Source organism: Pongo abelii, chromosome 12 (genome assembly GCF_028885655.2).
Source record: "Pongo abelii isolate AG06213 chromosome 12, NHGRI_mPonAbe1-v2.0_pri, whole genome shotgun sequence".
Taxonomy (NCBI): Eukaryota; Metazoa; Chordata; class Mammalia; order Primates; family Hominidae; genus Pongo; species Pongo abelii.
Genome location: NC_071997.2, coordinates 131,479,820 through 131,501,865, shown reverse-complemented (window position 1 = coordinate 131,501,865; position 22,046 = coordinate 131,479,820). Strand labels below are relative to the sequence as shown.

The following is a 22,046-nucleotide window of genomic DNA, read 5'->3' as shown; positions in this document are numbered from 1 at the left end:
GCAACCTCCCCAAATCCCCCCCACTCTGTGCAACATCCCCAAATCCCCCCCACTCTGTGCAACCTCCTCAAATCCCCCCCACTCTATGCAACCTCCCCCATCCCTACCACTGTGTGCCACCCCCCAAATCCCCCCACTGTGTGCAACCTCCTCAAATCCCCCTACTGTGTGCAACCTCCCCAAATCCCCCACACTGCGTGCAACCTCCTGAAGTCCCCCTGTGTGTAACCCCCTAAATCCCCCCACTGTGTGCAACCTCCTCAAATCGCCTCACTGTGTGCAACCTCCCCAAATCCCCAACAATGTGTGCAACCTCTTCAAATCCCCCTACTGTGTGCAACCTCTTCTAATCCTCCCCACTGTGTGCAACCTCCTCTAATCTCCCAGACTGTGTGCACCCTCCCCAAATCCCCCCACTGTGTGCAACATCCTCAAATCCCCCCACTGTGTGTAACCTCCTCAAATCCCCCCACTGTGAGCAACCCAAATCCCACCCACTCTGTGCAACCTCCGCAAATCACCCCCAATCTGTGCAACTTCCCCAAATCCCCCCCACTATTTGCAACCTCCCCTGATCACCCCCACTGTGTTCAAACTCCCCAAATCCCCCCTACTCTGTGCAGCCTCCCCAAATCGCCCCCACACTGTGCAACCTCCCCCATCCCCCAATGTGTGCAACATCCCCTAATCACCCAACTGTATGCAACCTCCCAAAATCCCCCCTACTCTGTGCAATCTTCCCAAATCCTCCCCACTCTGTGCAACCTCCTCCTATCCCCCCACTGTGTGCAACCCCACCAAATCCCCCCACTGTGTGCAACCTCCCCAAATCCCCCCACTGTGTGCAACCCCACCAAATCCCCCCACTGTGTGCAACCCCACCAAATCCCCCCACTGTGTGCAACCCCACCAAATCCCCCCACTGTGTGCAACCCCACCAAATCCCCCCACTGTGTGCAACCCCACCAAATCCCCCCACTGTGTGCAACCCCACCAAATCCCCCCACTGTGTGCAACCCCACCAAATCCCCCCACTGTGTGCAACCTCCCCAAATCCCCACACTGTGTGCAACCTCCCCCTATCCCCCCACTGTGTGCAACCCCACCAAATCCCCCCACTGTGTGCAACCCCACCAAATCCCCACACTGTGTGCAACCTCCTCAAATCCCCCTATTGTGAGCAACCTCCCCAAATCCCCCCACTCTGTGCAACCTCCCCCATCCCCCCACTGTGTGCAACCCCACCAAATCCCCACACTGTGTGCAACCTCCTCAAATCCTCCCACTGTGTGCAACCTCCCCAAATCCCCACCTCTTTGTGCAACCTCCTCAAATCCCCCTACTGTGAGCAACCTCCCCAAATCTCCCCCACTGCTTGTAGCCTCCTCAAATTCCCCCCACTGTGTGAAACCTCCCCAAATTCCCCCCTACTGTATGAAACCTCCCCCAATTCCCCCCACTGTATGAAACCTCCCCAAATTCCCCCCTACTGTGTGCAACCTCCCCAAATCTCCCCCACTGTGTGCAACCTCCTCAAATCCCCCCACTATGTGCAACCTCCCCAAATGCCCTCCACTGTGTGCAACCTCCCCAAACCCCCTACTGTGAGCAACCTCCCCAAATCTCCCCCACTGTGAGCAACCTCCCCAAATCCCCCCACTCTGTGCAGCCTCCCCAAATCCCCCCACTCTGTGCAGCCTCCCCAAATCCCCCCCACTCTGTGCAACCTCCTCAAATCCCCCCTACTGCGTGCGACCTTCCCAAATCCCCCTACTGTGTGCGACCTCCTCAAATCCCCCCAACTGTGAGCAACATCCCCAAATTCCCCCCACTGTGTGCAACCTTCCCAAATCCCCACGCTCTGTGCAACCTCCCCAAATCCCCCCAACTGTGGGCAACCTCCTCAAATCCCCCCAACTCTGTGCAACCTCCCCAAATCCCCCCACTCTGTGCAACCTCCTCAAATCCCCCCCACTCTGTGCAACCTCCCGAAAAACCCCCCACTCTGTGCAACTTCCCCAAATCCACCCCACTGTATGCAACCTCCCCAAATCCCTGCCACTGTGTGCAACCTCCCTAAATCCCTGCCACTGTGTGGAACCTCCCCAAATCCCCGCCATTCTGTGCAACCTCCTCAAATCGGCCCACATTGTGCAACCTCCCCAAAAAACCCCCACTGTGTGCAAACCGCCAAATTCCGTTCAAAGTGTGCAACCCCCCCAAATCTCCCACACTGTGTGCAACCTCCTCAAATCCCCCCACTGTGAGCAACCTCTTCAAACCCCCAACTGCGCAACCTCTTCAAATCTCCCCCACTGTGAGCAACCTCCTCAAATCCCCCCATGGCGTGCAACCTCCTCAAATCCCCCACACTGTGTGCAACCTCCTCAAATCCCCCACACTGTGTGCAACCTCCCCAAATCTCCCCCACTGTGTGCAACCTCCCCAAATCCCCCCCACTGTGTGCAACATCCCAAAATCCCCGCTACTCTGTGCAACCTCCCCAAATCCTCCGCACTCTGTGCAACTTCCCCCATCCCCCACTGTGTGCAACCTCCTCTAATCACCCCACTGTATGCATCCTCCCCAAATTCCCCCCCACTGTGCGCAACCTCCACAAATCTCCCCCACTGTGTGCAACCTTCCCATATCCCCCCACTGTGTGCAACCTCCCCAAATCTCCCCCACTGTGTTCAACCTCCTCAAATCCCCCCCATAGTGTTCAACCTCCTAAAATCCCCCCACTTTGTGCAATATCCTTAACTCCCCCCCACTGTGTGCAACCTCAATTCCCCCCACTATGTGCAACTTCCCCAAATCCCCCCACTATGTGCAACCTCCTCAAATCCCCCCACTGTTTGCAACCCCCCAAATCCCCTGCAAATGTGAGAAACCTCCCCAAGTCCCCTCACTGTGTGCAACCTCCTCAAATCCCCACAGTGCCACCCCCCCAAATCCCCCTACTGTATGCAACCTCCTCAAATCCCAACTGTGATAAACCTCCTCAAATCTCCCCCACTGTGTGCAACCCCCTCAAAATCCCATTGTGTGCAACCTCCTCAAATCCCCCCAAATGTGTGCAACCTTCCCAAATCCCCCCACTGTGTGCAATCTCCACAAATCCCCCCACAGTGTGCAACATTCCCAAATCTCCCCCACTGTGTGCAACCTCCTCAAATGCCCCCACAGTGTTCAACCTCCCCAAATCCACACCGTGTACAAACCCCAAAATCCCCCTCACTCTGTGCAACCCCCTCAAATCTCCCACACTGTGTGCATCCTCCTCAAATCCTCCCCACTGTGAGCAACCTACTCAAATCCCCCCACGGTGTGCAACCTCCGCAAATCCCCCCACTGTGTGCAACCTCCCCCTACCCCTACCACTGTGTGCAACCCCCCCAAGTCCCCCCACTGTGTGCAACCTCCTCCAATCCCCCCACTGTGTACAACCTCCCCATATCCCCCCCACTTTGTGCAACCTCCTCAAATCCCCCACAATGTTTGCTACCTCCTCAAATCCCCCTACTGTGTGCAACCTCCTCTAATCCCCCCCACTGTGTGCACCCTCCTCAAATCCCCCCACTGTGTGTAAGCTCCTCAAATACCCCCACTGTTTGCAAGCTCCTCAAATACCTCCACTGTTTGCAACCACAAATACCCCCACTGTGAGCAACCTCCCCAAATCTCCCCACTGTGAGCAACCTCCCCAAATCCCCACCACTGTGTGCATCCCCCCAAATCCCCCCACTGTGTGCAACCTCCCCATATCCCCCCCCACTGTGTGTATCCCCCCAAATCCCCTCACTGTGTGCAACCTCCCCAAATCCCCCACAATGTGTGCTACCCCCTCAAATCCCCATACTGTATGCAACCTCCTCTAATCCCCCCCACTGTGAGCAACCTCTTCAAATCCCCCCACTGTGAGCAACCTCTCCAAATTCCCCCACTGTGAGCAACCTCCCCAGATCCCCCCACTGTGTGCAACCTCCCCAAATCCCCCCACTGTGTGTAAGCTCCTCAAATACCCCCACTGTTTGCAAGCTCCTCAAATACCTCCACTGTTTGCAACCACAAATACCCCCACTGTGAGCAACCTCCCCAAATCTCCCCACTGTGAGCAACCTCCCCAAATCCCCACCACTGTGTGCATCCCCCCAGATCCCCCCACTGTGTGCAACCTCCCCATATCCCCCCCACTGTGTGTATCCCCCCAAATCCCCTCACTGTGTGCAACCTCCCCAAATCCCCCACAATGTGTGCTACCCCCTCAAATCCCCATACTGTATGCAACCTCCTCTAATCCCCCCCACTGTGAGCAACCTCTTCAAATCCCCCCACTGTGAGCAACCTCTCCAAATCCCCCCACTGTGAGCAACCTCCCCAGATCCCCCCACTGTGTGCAACCTCCCCAGATCCCCCCACTGTGTGCAACCTCCCCAAATCCCCCCACTGTGTGCAACCTCCCCAAATCCCCCCACTGTGTGCCACCTCCCCAAATCCCCCCCATTGTGTGCCACCTCCTTAAATCCCTCCCACTGTGTGCAACCTCCTCAAATCGCCCGCACTGTGTGCACCCTCCCCAAATCCCCCCCTGCAGGGAGTGGCTTCTTCTCCCTGTGAATCTTTCCTCATTTCTTTGTCCAGAAGCATCTCGCAATTAGTAAGAGTGCAGTTAATATTTCTCATCTTAGGGAGATGCTCCGACCTGATACAAAGGAAAGAGGGTTGAATTCAGAGGCACGGGCACACCCTGTCCCTGTTTCTAAAGTGTTCATGAAGAAGCTTGAATTCAAATGGCGAAATAGCCACATATGCAATTGTACAGAAAAGTCAGGATTATTTGACAAGGATTGTTTTTGATGCTTTTACACAATTCAGAACCTCAATGAATATAGAAAATAATTTAAAAAGACATAAGATCTCTCTAGATTGAAATAAGCATGATGCTTATAATACAATAGTGAACAGTGAATGCAAATTATTTTAATTTAAATTTCTATTATGCAGCAAATTCATAAAATGAGGAAAGTCGTTTTTCAACATTTTCAAGACATACTCTGTTAAGACATGGTTTCTTCAGGTGGCTTTTACTTGGGATATTGAGAGGTAAGGCAGAGTGGTGACGGTTCAGGCAGAGGAGGGCGAGGGCTGCCATAACAAAGAACCACACGTTTGGTGGTTTAAAGCAACAGACGTTGACTCTCTCAGTTCTGGAGGCCGGAAGACCAAGTCACAGTGTTGGCAGGGCTTTGCTCCCCCCAAAGGTTGGAAGGACGAATGCTGCCTTGCACACCCAGCCTTTGGTGCACTGCTGGTGTTCACTGGCATTGCTTGGCCTACAGACTCATCACGCCAACCTCTCCCTCTGTCTTTACCCGGCCTTCTCTGCTGCGTGTCTGTGTTCAAATGCCCCTCTTCTTATAAGGGTACCAGTCCTGCTGGATTCCAGGTTCCACCCTACCCCAGGATAGACTCACCCTAACTAATTACATCTGAAAAAACCTTACTTCCAGACAAGGTAACATTCCCAAGTTCTGGGTGGATGTGACTTTGAAATGATTATCAAGTAGATCCAGTTCCGTTTACAGTAATTAGCAGAGAGTGAATGAGAAATTAATGCACTTTCACATGGCACGAACACCTGACCTTCACTGAATTTTAATAGAAGCTGGCATTGGTGCTAACTCCTTACAGACTTTATGTCAGTGGATTCTCACTGAAGGAAGTTGCTATTTTATCCCACTTTACGAATGAGAAAACTGAGATGTGGAGAGGTCACCAAGTCAAACTCAAGCAACACCCCAGCCCCCCTCGGTGATCAGGCTGAAGCGATGACTAAATGCCATTTGCTCCTAATGACACCGTCACAAGCACTGAACCACCAAGGACCGTTGGGCCTGTACAGAGGAGAGGCAGACTCAGGCCCTCCCCACGGACAGGAGGGCTGTCTTCCATGTACACCTAGGTCGGAGTCCGCAAGGGTGGCGCGGTGACTGTGCACTGGACTTTGGTTTGCGATGCCTTTGCTGGCGGTGCTGGAATGGCTGTGCGGAGGGTGCTATGGCGCTGGGACTGCGCTCCCCGCGAGGAGCCGCTGGAATGTCTGTGCGGACTGCGCTATGGTGCGGGGACTGCGCTCCCCGGGAGGACCTCGGGAGTTGTTTGTAGACATTATAGTATTGTCTGCCGTTGCCGCGTTGACACAGGGTCACGGGAAGCCACCTCCAGGGCCTGTGGTCCTCTTCGGGCGGTGGGGGGAGTGCTCAGGACCCGTGATGATGGTGCCATGCAGAGGTCAGAGATGAATGACCACCAAGGGAAGGAGTCCAGCAGCTCAGTATTTGGGGAATGGGGGCGGGGGCAGGTAAAAACGTAGAATCAAGGCAAACAGCTGGAAAATATAGTAGCTGTTAAGTTCTGATGGAAAAGCTGTTTTGTACTTACAGGTAAATCCCACAGTATTTGTGATGAGTTTCCGGGTAACTTGCTCTTCCCTCCTCAAAAGGTTCCAATCTCACCAGAGCTTCCCTTCCTGCACTGGCCCCAGCTCTCCACGCCTCCCGGAGACCAGGGGGCCTCTACCCTTGCTCCTCTGGGATGGCGCTTCCTCCCCCTCATCTCCAGGTCGGGGCTGGGGTCTTCAGGCTCAGGTTGAAGATGGTGTTGGGCCCTTTGCCTGCACAGGGATGATGCCCCGACCCAGGAAAAGCCTAATGTTGTCTGTCATTTGGATGCGTCTCTTAGCAGTGACTGGGGGGAAATCCTCACTGCAGCCCGTGTCCCTTGCATGATTGTTGTAAGAAAGCCACAGCTCAGCTGCGTGGAGACAGGGTCCTCTCGGCTGCAAATTCTAAAATCATTTTTCCTATGAAGAGAGCAGTGCTAATTTTTTCCAAAATATATCAGATTATGATCGACTTGACTGAGTGTGAAATGAAAGTGGGTTGGAGTGTTCCTGCCAAAGACAAGCACGGCCGCCTTGCTGTCGCTCATGCCGCACTCTCTCCCCTCCACAGTCACGGTGCCGGGCCCTCTCCCGATAACTGGACACGTGTCTCCCACAGGACACGTGCTGGCACTAAATCCACACTGCCCATCTCGGAGACAGGCGGAGGAACTCCCCAGCTGAGATGCGGGAAGCACCCGGACGCAGGAACCTCACCGCAGCAGGCCGCAGCTCAGGACTCAGAGCAGGTGGGCCACACCATGCCGCATGTTTCCAGCTGCCACCGCAGTGGTTGGACAGGATGTGGGTGTCGGAGCAGCTCTGCTGGGGCTCCCTGCATATTTTTGTTTACTCCGTGGTTCCTAGTCCGTTCTGCACCTTCCTCCGGGAGGTTTTATTTACAAGCTAATGACAATGAGCCAGAATGTGAGCCTGCTTAGTGAGAGGAATGAAAATAAATGCCTTCCATTTGTACAAACCGGTTCCAAAACTAAGGGCTGACTTTCAGGCGTTTGCTTCCACCTAATCTGAGGATCGGCTGGAAGCACAGGAGAGGAAGGAGAAGCTGAAGCAAAATGCTGACTTTTAAATTCATCAGTGTGGAAAAATGTGCATGTTTATGTTTTACCCCCTTACCTTGTATGCAGAACCCCAAGGGAAGCCATATCAAAAACTCACTTGTGTAAGTTTGACTTTTGAACTGAGAGAAGCAGAGAGCAGAACAGTGGCCTCCAGAGGGAAGCAGGGAGGTGCTGGTCACAGGCACAAAGTCTCAGGCAGGAGGAGGGCGCCTCAGATCCGCTGCACAGCATGAGGCGCACGCTTCGTCATAATGATCGCATATTTCAAAATTGCTAAAACAATAGGTTTTTTTTGTTGTTGTTGTTGTTTTTTGAGATAGAGTCTTGCTCTGTCGCCCAGACTGGAGTGCAGTGGCACAAACATAGCTCACTGCAGCGTCGACCCTCCTGCTCAAGCAATCCTCCTGCCTCACCCTCTCGAGTGGCTGGGTCTACAGGCGCTCACCACCATGCCTGGCTAATTTTTAAATTTTTTGCAGAGATGCAGTCTTGCTATGCTGCCCAGGCTGGTGTTGAGCCCTTAGGCCCAAGAGATCCTCCAGTCTGAAACTCCCAAAGTGCTGGGACCACAGCCAGCCACTAGAATAATAGATTTTAAATGTTCTCACTGCCAAAAAAAGATGTGAGGTGACGATATGTTAATTAACTTGATATAATCTCTCCACAGTGTAAAGGTATCAAAACCATGTTTAAAACGTAAATATATGCAGTTAGTATCTGTCAACTAAAAATACAAATTTTAATTTAAACAAAGTCACTTGCATACAGGAGGGGGCATTGCCAACATGATCGGGCTCCCTTCCGAAATTCAGTGTGAGATTAGATCCTGTCCTTGGAGACAAGCAGAGCCCAGGGTCATTCTGCTGAGAGCACATTCATCTTTGCACCTGGCTCCCATGCATGGAACCAAAAAGACCTGGCCTGGGAGTGAGGCTCTTTGTGAATTTAAGTAGCTTTTTTAGCCACAGCAAGGGCAGTGTCAGCAAGTCCCCCGGGCCCCTAATTAGCCTGACTGACACCAGGGGCAAGGCCAGGTGTTCTGTGCATCTGTGGTCGCAGGGACCTGTGTGCTCAGCATGGCTTCTTCCTGAAGGACCCTGCCTGCAGATCGCAGATCCCACTCTGTGAGTAGGAACCTTTGCCATGTGGCTCCTCTGTGGCCTCCTGCAAACAAGCATTCGTCCGGAAGCCAGAAACTTCCCTCCAGCGTGACAAGGAAGAGGGATGGCTCATCTTGCCAGCGGTCCTTTGTGAAAAGAACTCCTGTCCAGGCCCTTCTGTCTTGTATCAAGTGTGTGCTGTTACTGGAGCAGTCAGAATTCAGACGTTATTAATGTTTGTTCTGCATTTTTGCAGGAGAGTGCTGGGATGGAAGGCCGGGATGCTCACAGGCTGCCGAGAGCCCTCTGAGGGCAAAGTGGCAGGACACTGAATCCTGCAGAACAGCTTCGTGTTCCCAAAATCACCGTACGACTATTTTCCAAACACAGGCAAATCCAAAATCACCAGGACGACTGTTTTCCAAACACGGGCAAATCTAGTACTATGTTGTAATTACTCTCAGGCATGGATGAATAAATATTATAGCTGCATCTGTCTGGCCTTTTCTTGTAAACAAACATTGCCTGATTTGTTCCTTCTGGGGCTTTGCCATTAAAATGTATTTACAGATTACACATCTTTATTTTGCGAACCCTGGAAACACTACTCTTGCCATCCTCCTATCTCTACTTTCTGGTGTCTCTGATGCTGTGCTCATCTGCACTCTGCCCCGGCGGTCCCTCCAGCACTGGCGTTTCCACACCCCCTGCCCATCACCAGGTGTCCACAGGGCCTGCATCTGGCTTCCCTCTTCTCCTGGGAAGAGCACTCCTGGCTTCCTGCAGGGCCGGTGGGAGGAGGAAAGGGATTCTGAGGGAGAGGCTGGAGCCTTAAGGACCAACAAGGCAAAGTGACTTGTCTCATCCTCCAGAGATTTACCAACATATGAGCCTCAGACCCCAGGCTTCTGCCTCCAGCAGCTGCCCTGCCACATGCTGCTCTCACCCCTCCTTACACCCTCACTCACGGGGAACACAGCCCAGTGATCCCGGAGGAAACTCCCTCCCTGACTCAACAAGGCAGTCTGGGGGGCACCGTTAGCCACGTCGACCCTGTAAAGCTGCTGTCCTCATTTCACATGTGAAGCAGCTGAATTCCGAGCGCTGGGTCCCAGCCCAGGCAGCCCTCAGCCTCACCCAAGAAATAGGAGTCCTTCGGCATTGAAAGCAAACTCAGATGCATCTGAGCTGGAGTTCTACCTGCACTAAGAGAAGAGAGTAGTAACCAATTCATGGATAAAACAGACCATCGAGGCAGCACTTAATGATCTCACCACAAGTGACAACAGTGGCATAGGAGGGCTATGAACGTTTTGCTTCAGGATGTTTTATTTCGCTCTAGTGTTATGTAGAGAAAGCATGGTTTGCTTTTTATAACTTTTATGACCCAAAAATACCAGACTGTTGTTTTCCCTTGGTGCCAGGCCATCCTGTTCTATGTGTTCCCAAACTCTTAGTTTTGTTCATGTAAAACTCATGAATGATTTCATAATTAAAACAATATTAAAAATATCCTGGCAAATTTCACAGATTGCCCTTATCATACCGGTAAGCAGCCTGTTCTCACACTGCCATAAAGAACCACTGAGACTGGGTCATTTATAGAGAAAAGAGCTTTAACTGGCTCCGGGTTGCGCAGGCGGTACAGGACGCATGGTGCTGCCATCTGCTGGGCTTCTGGGGAGGCCTCTGGAAACACAGTCACGGTGGAAGGGGCCGGGCAGGCGGCCCATCACAGGGTGGGAGCCAGGAGCTGAGAGGGAGAGGGGCAGCCACACATGGAGACCACCGGATCGCAGGGGACTCACTCACTGCACAGGACCAAGAGGGGTGGTGCTGGACCCTTCCTGAGAACCCACCCCGGGATCCCACCGCCTCCCAACAGGCCCCTCCTCCAACACTGGGAGTGACAATTCCACATGAGACTGGGTGGGACACAGACCAAACCATATCAACACCCAGGGAAGGGACAGGACCCGGCTTCTGCAGAGGAGCTGCTGAGCGTTCCCATCAGCGGGCGAGGAGAGACGCAGGGAATCGCAGCAATGCACAACGCATCAGCACCTGCTCTGGGCAGCGAAGGGAGACGGCCGCCCAACTTCTGGATCATGCACAACGCATCAGCACCCGCTCTGGGCAGCGAAGGGAGACGGCCGCCCAACCTCTGGATCATGCACAACGCATCAGCACCCGCTCTGGGCAGCGAAGGGAGGCGGCCGCCCCACCTCTGGATCATGCACAACGCATCAGCACCCGCTCTGGGCAGCGAAGGGAGGCGGCCGCCCAACCTCAGGATCATTTCCACGAAGGGAACACAGGCCTCCTACTTCCAGCCACTGCCCTGCGACACACTGGAACACTCTGACTGGGGAGTGGTCTTCCCTTCCACCTTGGAGCCTCTTGCTGACACCAAAACAAGGAACCCTGGCTTGATGCGGTGCCTGCGTGACCTCTGCCCTCTGGGATTAGCCAGAAGGAGCAGTGCCATATAGTGATGGTTAATGCCAGGCCTCAACCTGGCTGGCTGGAGGGAGGCCCAGCTGGCTGGTGAGATCTTGTCTCAGCCTCAGCTAGATGGATGGATAAGAGGATGAGCTGTTTTGGAGGAGACTGGGGTGTGAGTCAGCAGACTGAGGGGGAAGACCTGCCTGAATGCAGGTTGGGTACCATCCAATCCCGGATAGAACTAAAAGGCAGCTGTGTCTGTCTCCTAGAGCTGGGACACCCTTCTTCTCCTGCCCTTGGACATCAGCACTCTAGCCTCTCGGCCTTTAGACTCTGGACTTGCACCAGCACTCCCTGCCCTGGGCTCTCAGGCCTTCAGCCTTGGACTGAGTCACGCCATTGTCTTCCCTGGCTCTGAGGCCTTGCAACTTGGGTCCTGAGTCACATGACTGGCATCCCAGAGTCTCCAGCTCTAAGACAGGCTGTTCTGGGACTTCTCACCTCCACCATCACATGAGCCAGTGCTCCTACTGAATATCCTCTTTCCATCCCCCTAGCTAGCTATCTGTTTGTCTTCTATCTATCTATCTATCACCTGTCTATATAGCTACCTATCTATCTAGCCTATTGGTTCTGTCTCACTGCAGAACCCTGACTATAGTGATACACATATTTTAAGAGTCCCAGGATGATTACGCACTGATGGCTCACAAACTTGACAATCCCCAATGATGGGATCAACCTTAATTCGTGTGCAGCATCTTCACAGTGCTACAATCCTGACACTCCTTGGGGTCAAAGAGTTTTAGGATATTAGTTACTTAATTGGTATAATGACATTGGTTGATATGCTGCCAGGATTTGTAACAATTTTGCCAAATCTCAATCCATTTAAAGATTAACTGAGAAGACTGCGCCTGGCTAAGTATCCAGGAAGTTGGTCAGCTTCCTTCCCAGGCCTTTCTGTGTCTGTAACACCATTCACTCACTTTCATTATTTCTGTTGGGCCATTCACAGGAGAATTCCAGGCAAACTGGCCACGGCTTTGGCCTCTTACTGGGATAATTGGCACCGTGTGATGTTAGCCCTGGAGACCACCCCAAGGTCACTCTGTACAGCCCCTTGATTTTGGAGAGGAAATAGCTGAGTCCCAGGCATTGGAAGTGAATTGCTTAGAATCATGTAACAAATTTAAGTTCAGGAAGAGATGACAACACACTTCACCATCAGCACTTGGTAGGACTCTGCCTCACCCCTGCCATGGCGCTAACAGCCCCATCATCTCTACCCAACCTCGATGTCCCCAAATTGTGTTTGCTATTTGGGTGGCTGCTGCTTCCATATTAAACATTCTGCTATTCATGAATGATTCTAGCCAAATTAATGAGAGCCATACAGCCTGCTGGGCTTGTAACACCCATTCCTTGTGAATATTACACATGTTGGACCACGTTGACCCAGCAGTCCCCTGGGAGCAGGGGTTCTGAGTGTACGGGGCCCGACAAGTCATGGGTATCTCACTAAGGATGTAATTTCTGAATGAATTGACCTTTCCTTCGTGAAAAAGAAGAGGGAAATTGTATCCTAGCAAATGTGGGTTTCCATGAGCAGACACCCCCACCTGCTGGGTGACTTGGGAAACAGCAGAATCACCATTTTTTCTGACCTGCATCTTCCTTCCGCTCAAAGAGCACACGTGTCTGTTTCATTCCAGGGCGCTGGATTTGTGCGTTGCACATGGAAACCTTATTATTGTACTTTTTGGGTTTTTCGTGCTTGTAGTTAAACATCACCACTTTCTCACTCAGGTGTGAATGTCAAGACCCTTGCACCCCGTGGGCTTACTGAGCTCTGGAATAAGGGAGAGAACCTCATGACATCCATGTCAGCAATAGCTTTGCAGATGGCTTCTCAAAAGCCACAGACCCCAGACATGCTAAGGACAGGCACTGCTCATTGCTTACGGACTCACTCACCCGAGCGTCCACTTAGGGCCGACAGACGGTAGGACTGATGAGAAGAAAGGCCGGGAAAGGACAAAGGCTGGAAGGTGCACGTCCTCCGCACCTGCACGCAGCTGCTAAATTCAAACAGTGAAGGGCGTCGGGCCCAGAGAGAGCCCAGAGCCTCTGTGAACCTGGAGCTTTCCTAATGAAGCAGGCTCCCTAGGCAGTGAGAGTTTCTACAGGATGCGTGGTGTGGCTTCGGACTCAGGGGTGTGAGTCCTCCCTGTGGACGGATGGATGAAGCGGAAACTCCAGACAGACGGAAGCACGGTCTATGAAGAAAGCCCACCCAGGACACAGCACACTTGGAGATGTCAGCACGTGCAGGGTTTGAGAGAGGGTCACGGTCTCTTCGCTCATGACTTCTGCAATCAAAAATGCAATCTGCAGTTAGGGCACTGGACCGGAGGTTGTGGAGGAGCACTATTCCTGGGGTTAGGGGAGCATTATCCCTGGGAGTCAAGGGGGGAGCACTATTCTTGGGGTTGGGGGCATCTCCAGGCCTGGGGAAAGTGGGAACACTACTCCTGGTGGAGCAGGGAGGGAGCACTTGACCTCCCTCCCTGCTGGGGAGGGAGCTGGGAGAGACAGGTGGGTCTTGGGTTTGGGGTTCAGACCCTGCAGATTTCCGTCTCTGCCTGTGTTGGTTTCCTGGGGTTGCATCACAGACTCCCACACACAGGGTGGCCCCACACAGGGAATGGACACTGTCCCCGTGGCGGAGTCCAGCACTCCCAGGTGGAGGTGCCTGCGGGGCCACGCTCCCTCTGGAGGATCTTCAGGGCCCTTCCTTGTCTCTTCCAGATTCTGGGGCCTCCAGGCAAACCTGACTGGGGCTGCCCCGTTCCAATTCTGCTGCCTCCATGTCTCCTTTCCCTCTGTCTGTGGAAAACCCTCCACCTCCCTTTGGAATGGGCATGGGTCCTGGCACTCAGGCACCCCCAGGTGGTCCAGGCAGCTCTCCCATTCGCAAGACCCTTAATCTTTCCCTCTAAAGATCCTTTTTCTTTCTCCACGTAAGGTCTCATTCACAGGTTCCAGGGACTCAGATATCTTTCAGGGAATCAGTTTCATCGCCATGAACTTTCTGGAATAAAACCTCAAATCCTAACTCTGCATTTGCATGACTTAAATAATCAATATTTATTGTCAAGAAGAGACACCTCTCAAAAACTGTGAAATCCTGTGATCAGTGAAATAAGTACGTCATGTAAGTATATCGATAAGCATTACACACAGAAAGACAGAAACACACACTGCACACACCCAAAACCACTCACACCACCCACCACACAGACACACACACAGCCGAAAATCACTCACACCACCCACTACACACACCCAAAAATCTCTCACACCACCCACCACACACACAGCCAAAAATCACTCACACCATCCACCACACACAAAAACCACTCACACCACCCACTACACACACCGAGAAATCACTCACACCACCCACCACACAGACACACACACACACAGTCAAAAACCACTCACACCACCCACCACACACACAGCCAAAAATCACACACCACCAACCACACACCACACACAGAGCCAAAAATCACTCACACCACCCACCACACAGACACACACACACAGTCAAAAACCACTCACACCACCCACCACACACACAGCCAAAAATCACTCACACCACCCACCACACACACACACCACCCACCACACACACACCACCCACCACACACACAGCCAAAAATCACTCACACCACCCACCACACACACACACCACCCACCACACACACAGCCAAAAATCACTCACACCACCCACCACACACACACACCACCCACCACACACACACCACCCACCACACACACAGCCAAAAATCACTCACACCACCCACCACACAGACACACACACACACACACACACCCAAAACCACTCACACCACCCACCATACACACACACCACATACACTTCCCCACACACAGTCAAAAATCACTCACACTTCCTACCACACACACACACCTGCACACACACCACACAGACACACCACATACCACATCTGCACACAGAGACATCACACCACCGCTCCTGTTTAGGAGCATGGAAGGGCTTTCTTTCACCCTATCAGTGAAGGGGAATCAACGCTTAAGAACTCTACCAGCCAGGCGCCGTGGCTCACGCCTGTCATCCCAGCACTTTGGGAGGCCAAGGCGGGCAGATCATGGGTCAGGAGATCGAGACCATCCTGGCTAACACTGTGAAACCCCGTCTCTACTAAAAAAAGACAAAAAAATTCGCCGGGCATGCTGGCGGGCGCCTGTAGTCTCAGCTACTCAGGAAGCTGAGGCAGGAGAATGGCATGAACCCAGGAGGCAGAGATCGCGCCACTGCACCCCAGCCTGCATGACAGAGAGAGACTCCATCTCAAAAAAAAAAAAAAACAAAAAAAAAAAACTACCAAGAAAAAATGACACTTCGTTGGTCAGTGAGTGACAGACTATTTAAGGATAAATATTTTTAGCCAGTGTTTAACTTATGTCCATAAAAACTCAATGAAATCATAAGACAGCATTAAATAGCTTGTTTAAAGTAAACTGAGGGAACTTGCCTCTTGGGAATCTTTAAAGAAAAGTACAGAATGAAACAGCGGTCAGAGCCTGACTCTTGGCTTTACCATTAAAAAAAAATGTAATGCACTTTTCATGACCCTGCCCTTCTTGCAGGCAATTTCATATGCATTTTCTCACTCCCCCATCGGGTTCAAAACGCAATACCCCAAATGCAGCACCTTGGTGAATGGCCTGCTTTGAGCTGAGGGAGATCCGCAAGTCAACAGAAGCAAGAAGTCCTCTCCGGCCTTCACCCTTCCTCCCGCTACAAAGTCCATAATGGAAACTAGGGCTCTTCTCGCCAAAAGCAAGCCATAAAGCCTGGGAGGGTAGCTCTCTGCCTCCCCGCTTCTCCCGGAAGGTCCTCGAGTGTCCGTATCCTGCTGGGCACCCAGGGGACGATCCCAGCACACACCCAGGAAGGATTCTGCCAAGGGGCCTGGCCAGGCTCCCGGCTCACCAGCTCCAGGGCATGCCTTTCTGTCCACTCCCAGAACTCCCTGGTTCCTGCTTCCTTCCTCAGGCTTAGCAGAAGAATTCCGTTTCCCGGGGCCTTGGGTCCTCATGTGTGGCGGAAGGCCTTGGCTAAACACACGTGCCATGCCCTCCTCTTGTCAGTGTGACTTTGGGTGCAGGGGTGTCCGCCACAAGCCTTGCAACGGGTAAGGAGAAGGAAACCGTCTCCGGGAAGGACTGGCCCCACACCCCTCCCTCCTGCCCTCACTCACCCTTGGTCTCTACAGGAGCGAGTTTCACCCCAGGCTGAGCCAGGGCCAGCACCTGTCTGCAGAGAACCTCCAGTCCTCAGTCCTGGTAAGTAATTGGATCCCGGAGCAGCTGGAGCCAGCGGCTGTGCAGCTCTGCCCTTCTGCCTGGCAGCTCTTTTCTTAGAGCAGTGATTCATACTTAGGCACTCCAGGGAGAGCATAAAAGTGACCATCCCAAGGAGAAAATCAGAGGGGCCAAGCTTTGATGGCTCCCATTGAGAAGTTTCATGAGATAATCCAAGGAGAGAGACAACGACAGTGCCTGCCCGTAACAGTTACTCAGCAGCTTCTAGGTCCCTCTCATGGAAACCGGGCTGACATTCCTGAGGCTGCAGGGCAGGTAAGCCTTGGCCCAGAGGGAGGCAGAGAACAAGTATCTAGTGCAGAACAGGCATATGGTGCAGAACAGGCATAGTGCAGAGGTGGACGCACATTTTCCAGATTGGTTTGAGTTTTTCAGGGCATCCATTTTGTGTTGTGGCCCCACCCCAGCCAGGTAAATAGGGAGAAGTTCCACCTGCCATAGGACACCCCCCTCCCCCTCTCCAGACACCTGCCTCTTCTCTTCTGCAGCTGACAGCAGGGCTTCTCCTGGTGGGTCCACAGGCCTCCATCAGCCCCTGGCTTTGGGCGCTCTCCCCAGCCCATCTCATGCAGCACTGCTGGTGCAAAGGTGTCCCTGCTCCAGGGCTGGGCTCCTGTAGACCAGTAGAGCCTCACTGAGCTGGACCTGTGGGCTGGGGGACTTTGACCCAGTTCTGTTGAGTCAACTGACCTGCCGTAGGGCACTTCTTCTGCTATCACCCAGAGTGCAGTCACAGGCCCTGTGCCCGCATTTCACAGCTAAGGAATGGCAGATCCTGTGCAGGGAGGGAAGGAAGGAAGGAAGGGAGAAATGGAGGGAGGCAGGGAGGGAGGAAAGGGGAAAGGGAGAGACAGAGCGCAGGGCTGCTGGGTGGAGAGACCTGGACGGGGCCAGGTTTGGCCATGTGAGGAGCACCTGTCCTTCTGGAAGGGACCTTGGAGATCAGGGAGCAGGCTGCTGACAAATGACTTATTTCTCTTCCCTCTGAACTCCAAAATTCCCAGAAATCTGCCTCGGAAGTGGGGAGAGCGGAGAGGCTGTGAGGTTGGACCGAGGGGGCCCACGGCCTCACCCCCATCTCACTTGGGCCACCCCTGGATGCTTCGTTCGCAAGCCTGATATTGTCCTAAGATGTGGTTTGATTTTTAAGGGCGGAGAGATGGGCTGAGCTGCTGGTGGAATCCAGCCCCTCCGTCTTTGCGGGATGTGGGGTCTCTGCCTCCTGCAGTGACAGCACGGAGATGACCCAGCCTGGCTTCCCGCTCCCAAGCGCAGGCACCTGCCCGGAGACGCGGCTCTGCAGCGCCACGTAGTGGCCGCCCTGCCTCTTCCCAAAGTGGAGCCTTAGGACAAAGCTGCCTTTCCCCGAGGTCCCTACAGGTTTCTGTGGAGCCTGGGAGTCTGAATTACTAGCTCCCGGGTGATTCCTAACCCTGGAAACTCGCTGCTGCTCCCTGGGGCTGGTGGTCGTGCCAGTTGCTGCGTCAGAGCAGTTGGACGCCCACAGGCTGAGGACGCCGGGGCCAGGGTGAGGGTTAGGCTCCACCTCAGGGCTCCAGAGACCGAGTTTTGCACTTCACTCTTCCTTAACCTTCGAAAGCCTGATTCCTTCTTATCACCCTGAGGGCCTGAGGCCCCCTATCTGCATGATGGAGGGGCTGGATACCTTGGTCTTAAAGACCTTCCAGTTCCGATGGTGACAAGATTCTAACCACATTGCACATGGAACACTTCTCGGTGCAATGACCTCAAACAACATCACGGCCTGTACAGTTCCCACTCCCAGAGATTCAAAAGTCGGTAGGTGACGACCCACGTGTGAAAGGGGCTCTAGAGAGCTGCCTACAGTCAGTCTCATGTCCCCCGACCCACCGCCCTCCGTGTGCTCAGCACCTGAACGTCTTCACAGAGACAGGGCAGAGTCTGTTTAAAAGGAAGCTCCGACAGTCTTCCTAGGAAGAGATGGATGCCACCTCAGGCACGTGGAATATTTCTGGGGATGGAATTGTAGCAATAACGAGGAAATCCCCTGTGGTTTAATGGGCAGAGTCCCAAAGGTGCTTGACATCCTGACCAGCACAGGGCAGCTCACCTACTGCAGAAACTGAAAAGAAGGCAAGAAAAATATACCCATAACTAATTTGAGTGGTTGTAATGTACACTGAAACAAAAAACTTTTCACTTTTTTTTTTCTTTTTGAGATGGAGTCTCACTTTGTCGCCCAGACTGGAGTGCAGTGGCGTGATCTCGGCAACCTCTGCCTCCTGGGTTCAAGCTATTCTCCTGCCTCAGCCTCCCTAGTAGCTGGGATTACAGGTGTGTGCCACCACGCCAGCTAATTTTTGTATTTTTAGTAAGATGGGGTTTCACCATGTTGTCCAAGCTGGTCTCTAACTCCTGGCCTCAGGTGATCTGCCCACCTCGGCCTCCCAATGTGCTGGGATTACAGGCATGAGCCACTGCACCTGGCCCTTTTCACGATTTTAATTGCACTAAACTTCCATAGAATGCTGACACCACATAAACATGATAATGTGTCTTTGCAATGTTCAAGCTTAAATACTGAGAATCCGGAAATATGATGAAGTGTGGAGTTTATTTGAACACGAAGTTGGAGGATAGTCACATAGGAAACACAGACTCTCAAAATGGAAAGTTTAAGTCTCATTTACATAGTCAGAGGCAGAGGTTTAACAGGTTGCAGCATTTTCCAACAAGATCAGGACATAGGTTATAGCTCGCTACATTAAGGAAGATTGTTTTAACATCCCATAAGGAAGGGTAATAGTCTTGAGAGGGTCTCACCTCTGGTACTATTCAGTCTTTCCTAATCATTACAGGACAAGAATGAGGAAGAGATTTGACCCGGAATAAAGAAGCAGAAGGTGCAGCTTCACACCATGCGACGCAGGCCCCACAGCCATGTTCCTCTCAAGGCTCAAAATCAGGTACGGTTCCGACAGCTTTCAGTTTGGATTAATTTCACATCTCCCCTTTTCAACATCAACATGATCCTTTTGAAGAAAGCTTAGTAGCTGAATGCAGATGGTTTGGGATCTCTGTATGTTTAGGGGCTTAGCCCCAGATGATCAGGAAGGTTCACTCCTAGGATGTTGTCTCCCATGTCTAGGGCTGTGTGCCAAGCTGTACAGAACTGACGGGGCATAGGCCGAACCTGGAGCCACATGAAAGAAGTGACGTGGTGACCTTGGTCAGGCTACACAGCTGCATCGTCCGTTAACGGGATTCTGTGAGTAATGATTGTTTTAGTACCTTCAGTTGTGAATTGACTCCATTGCACACCAATGCCAGAGCAGGGAAGACAAAACAGGCCAGAACCCAACCAAAGATTGATTAACAGCTTCTTCCGCCAAGTTCCCCAAGACACAAACCAGATGCTTAACCAACTGTGTGGAGAGGGTGTTGGATCTGAAAGTTTGGTTATTGGGTTTTCATATCGGTAGTTAATTTAGGGACATTATCTGATTCATCTGGGTTAGGGACATGACTGGTGCAGTTCCTTCTGGGGCTGCAGTGAGTCTGTCTAAGGCCATACGAGCCTGTAATGCAGCCTTTCTCATAAACGCATCTTCATTGTTTATTAACGCGACATGTGGCTATCATTCAGGGCCTTTTTCAGTTAGAAGGAACACTGTCCTTCCATTCTGGGACTTACCTCATCCTCCTAGAGGACCTTTTATAATTCTGTTCACTCAAGAAGAAAGTGGACATTTGTTTGTTGAATCAGCCTTCAGAGTCTGGCCAGTTTTAAATATTACAAATTTTGTTCAATCCACAAAGCTTCAATTTCTCTTTTCAAAGAGAAACTGTTTTCTCCCTGACCAAAATTTCAAATGGGAGAAAAGGTTCTAGAAACTCTAATGAGTAATTCAAAACAGAACCTTAACCTCAGTAAAAAAAAAAAAAAAATCAAAGTCTTGAATCCGGGGTCAGCAGAATCCCAGAAGAATAACAAACAAAACTCCAAGCTTGCAGTAGGTCTTCCAGCCCTATCGAGTTAGGAATTTGTGTGGCTCAAATAAAAGTCAGAACTTCAACAAGCTGGGAGGTTCGGACCCGAGAAGATCCTTCCCAGAGGTCCCTGTTGACTCCAGCGAGGTCAGGTGAACCCAAGCCATGTGTGCTGACAGCAAGGCTCCGGCTGTTGGTGATGTAATGGGGATCGCTGGAGGCCCACTTCACATCCCTTTGTGGTTAGCAAAATGTCAATCTTCAATAATGAAATTTGGAAAAGATGATTCAGTATAGAGTTTATTTGAGTGCAAAGCTTCAGAGTCGTCACCTTGGAAACACAGACTGTAGATGAATGGGCTCTGCTTTTAAAGCGAGAAGTTAAAGTTTCATTTTATAAGCAGAGACAGAAGTATAACAGGGCTGCAGCCTGTTTCAAGGAGGTCACAGGTTACATCTATTTCACTTGATTGCTCACAGCTTGCTGCATTCCAAGGAAACTCGCTTTAACTTTCCACAGGGAGGGGTAATCGTCTCGAGGGGTCTCACCTCTGGTACCATTCAGTCCTTCCTAATCATTTACAGGACAAGAATGGGAAGAGATTTGATCTGGAATCAAAGAAGTTGCAGCTTCACACCATGTGACTCAGGCCACACAGCCACGTGCCTCTCAAGGTGCAAAATGATCTCAACTTCCAACAGCTTCACTTCTGAATTATTTAATTTCACAGGGACTTTATACCAAGGTTCTCCACATTGCACAAAGATCCCCACACCTTCCAAAACCCTGCTCTGGATGTCTTAGACACGCATTCACAATAGGAACTGGAAATAAAAAGCATTGAGACTGTTCTGCTGACCATTATTTTACTTCTTTTTTATCTTCATTAGCAGGCGTTAGGCAACTTTAACCGACCTTCTAGGCAGTTGTCAGTGATCATTGTCATATTAGATTGCATGGTTATAGATTATAAATTACTTTCATTTTATTTCTCCTTTATCTTACAGCATTATGTTGATTTTTAAGCTATATGGAAAGGGAAGTTACATGAGCTATAAATTCCCCATTACACGGTGAAGCCGCATTACAAAAGACTTGCTATATTAGAAGAGGGCAGTGGAAAGTCTTGCTTAATCTTAGTGCTAAAATTCTCACTAAAATGTAAGTCACTGATAGTATCTCTTTACCTCAGAATAAGCTGTGATGAGAGACATAGAAATAAGAGGGGTAAGTTTGGGGGTTGCACAAACAATGCTTGCTGAAGTTTTACATCCTCCCCTGAGCCCCGGGGATGGAGCTGGGGTCATGCCAGGTGGCTTTCTGGATGTCATCACTTCTTCCTCCCAGAAGCCGCATTGTATGTGTATGCATATATATATATATGTGTGATGCATGTGTGTGGTGTGTGGCGAATGTGTGTGTTGTATGGGTGTGCATGTATGATGTCTGTGTGGTGTGTAGTGTGTATGCATGTGTTGTGTATGTGCGTATATGTGTGTGATGCATGTCTGTGGTGTGTGCTGCATGTGTATGGGTTTATGCATGTGTGTGATGTGTGTGTGTGT

At 51.6% G+C, this 22,046-nt stretch overlaps 1 protein-coding gene and 1 long non-coding RNA gene across 2 annotated transcripts in view; both read left to right on the top strand.

Moving 5' to 3' along the window:
• TPO (thyroid peroxidase) overlaps positions 1-9,118 on the top strand; it is a 124,235-nt gene extending 115,117 nt beyond the window's left edge. Inside the window, exons 15-16 of the mRNA XM_063713806.1 lie at positions 7,017-7,194; positions 8,884-9,118. Of these exons, the coding sequence (XP_063569876.1) occupies positions 7,017-7,194; positions 8,884-8,937 (232 nt within the window). The 3' untranslated portion in view covers positions 8,938-9,118. The remainder of the gene's footprint in view (positions 1-7,016; positions 7,195-8,883) is intronic.
• A 9,736-nt stretch (positions 9,119-18,854) lies between these two features.
• On the top strand, positions 18,855-21,451 carry LOC129057787 (uncharacterized). Its single transcript, XR_008522570.1, has 3 exons — positions 18,855-19,456; positions 19,639-19,758; positions 21,066-21,451. It is a non-coding gene; the product is annotated as an uncharacterized LOC129057787 (long non-coding RNA).
• The last annotated feature ends 595 nt before the right edge of the window (positions 21,452-22,046 follow it).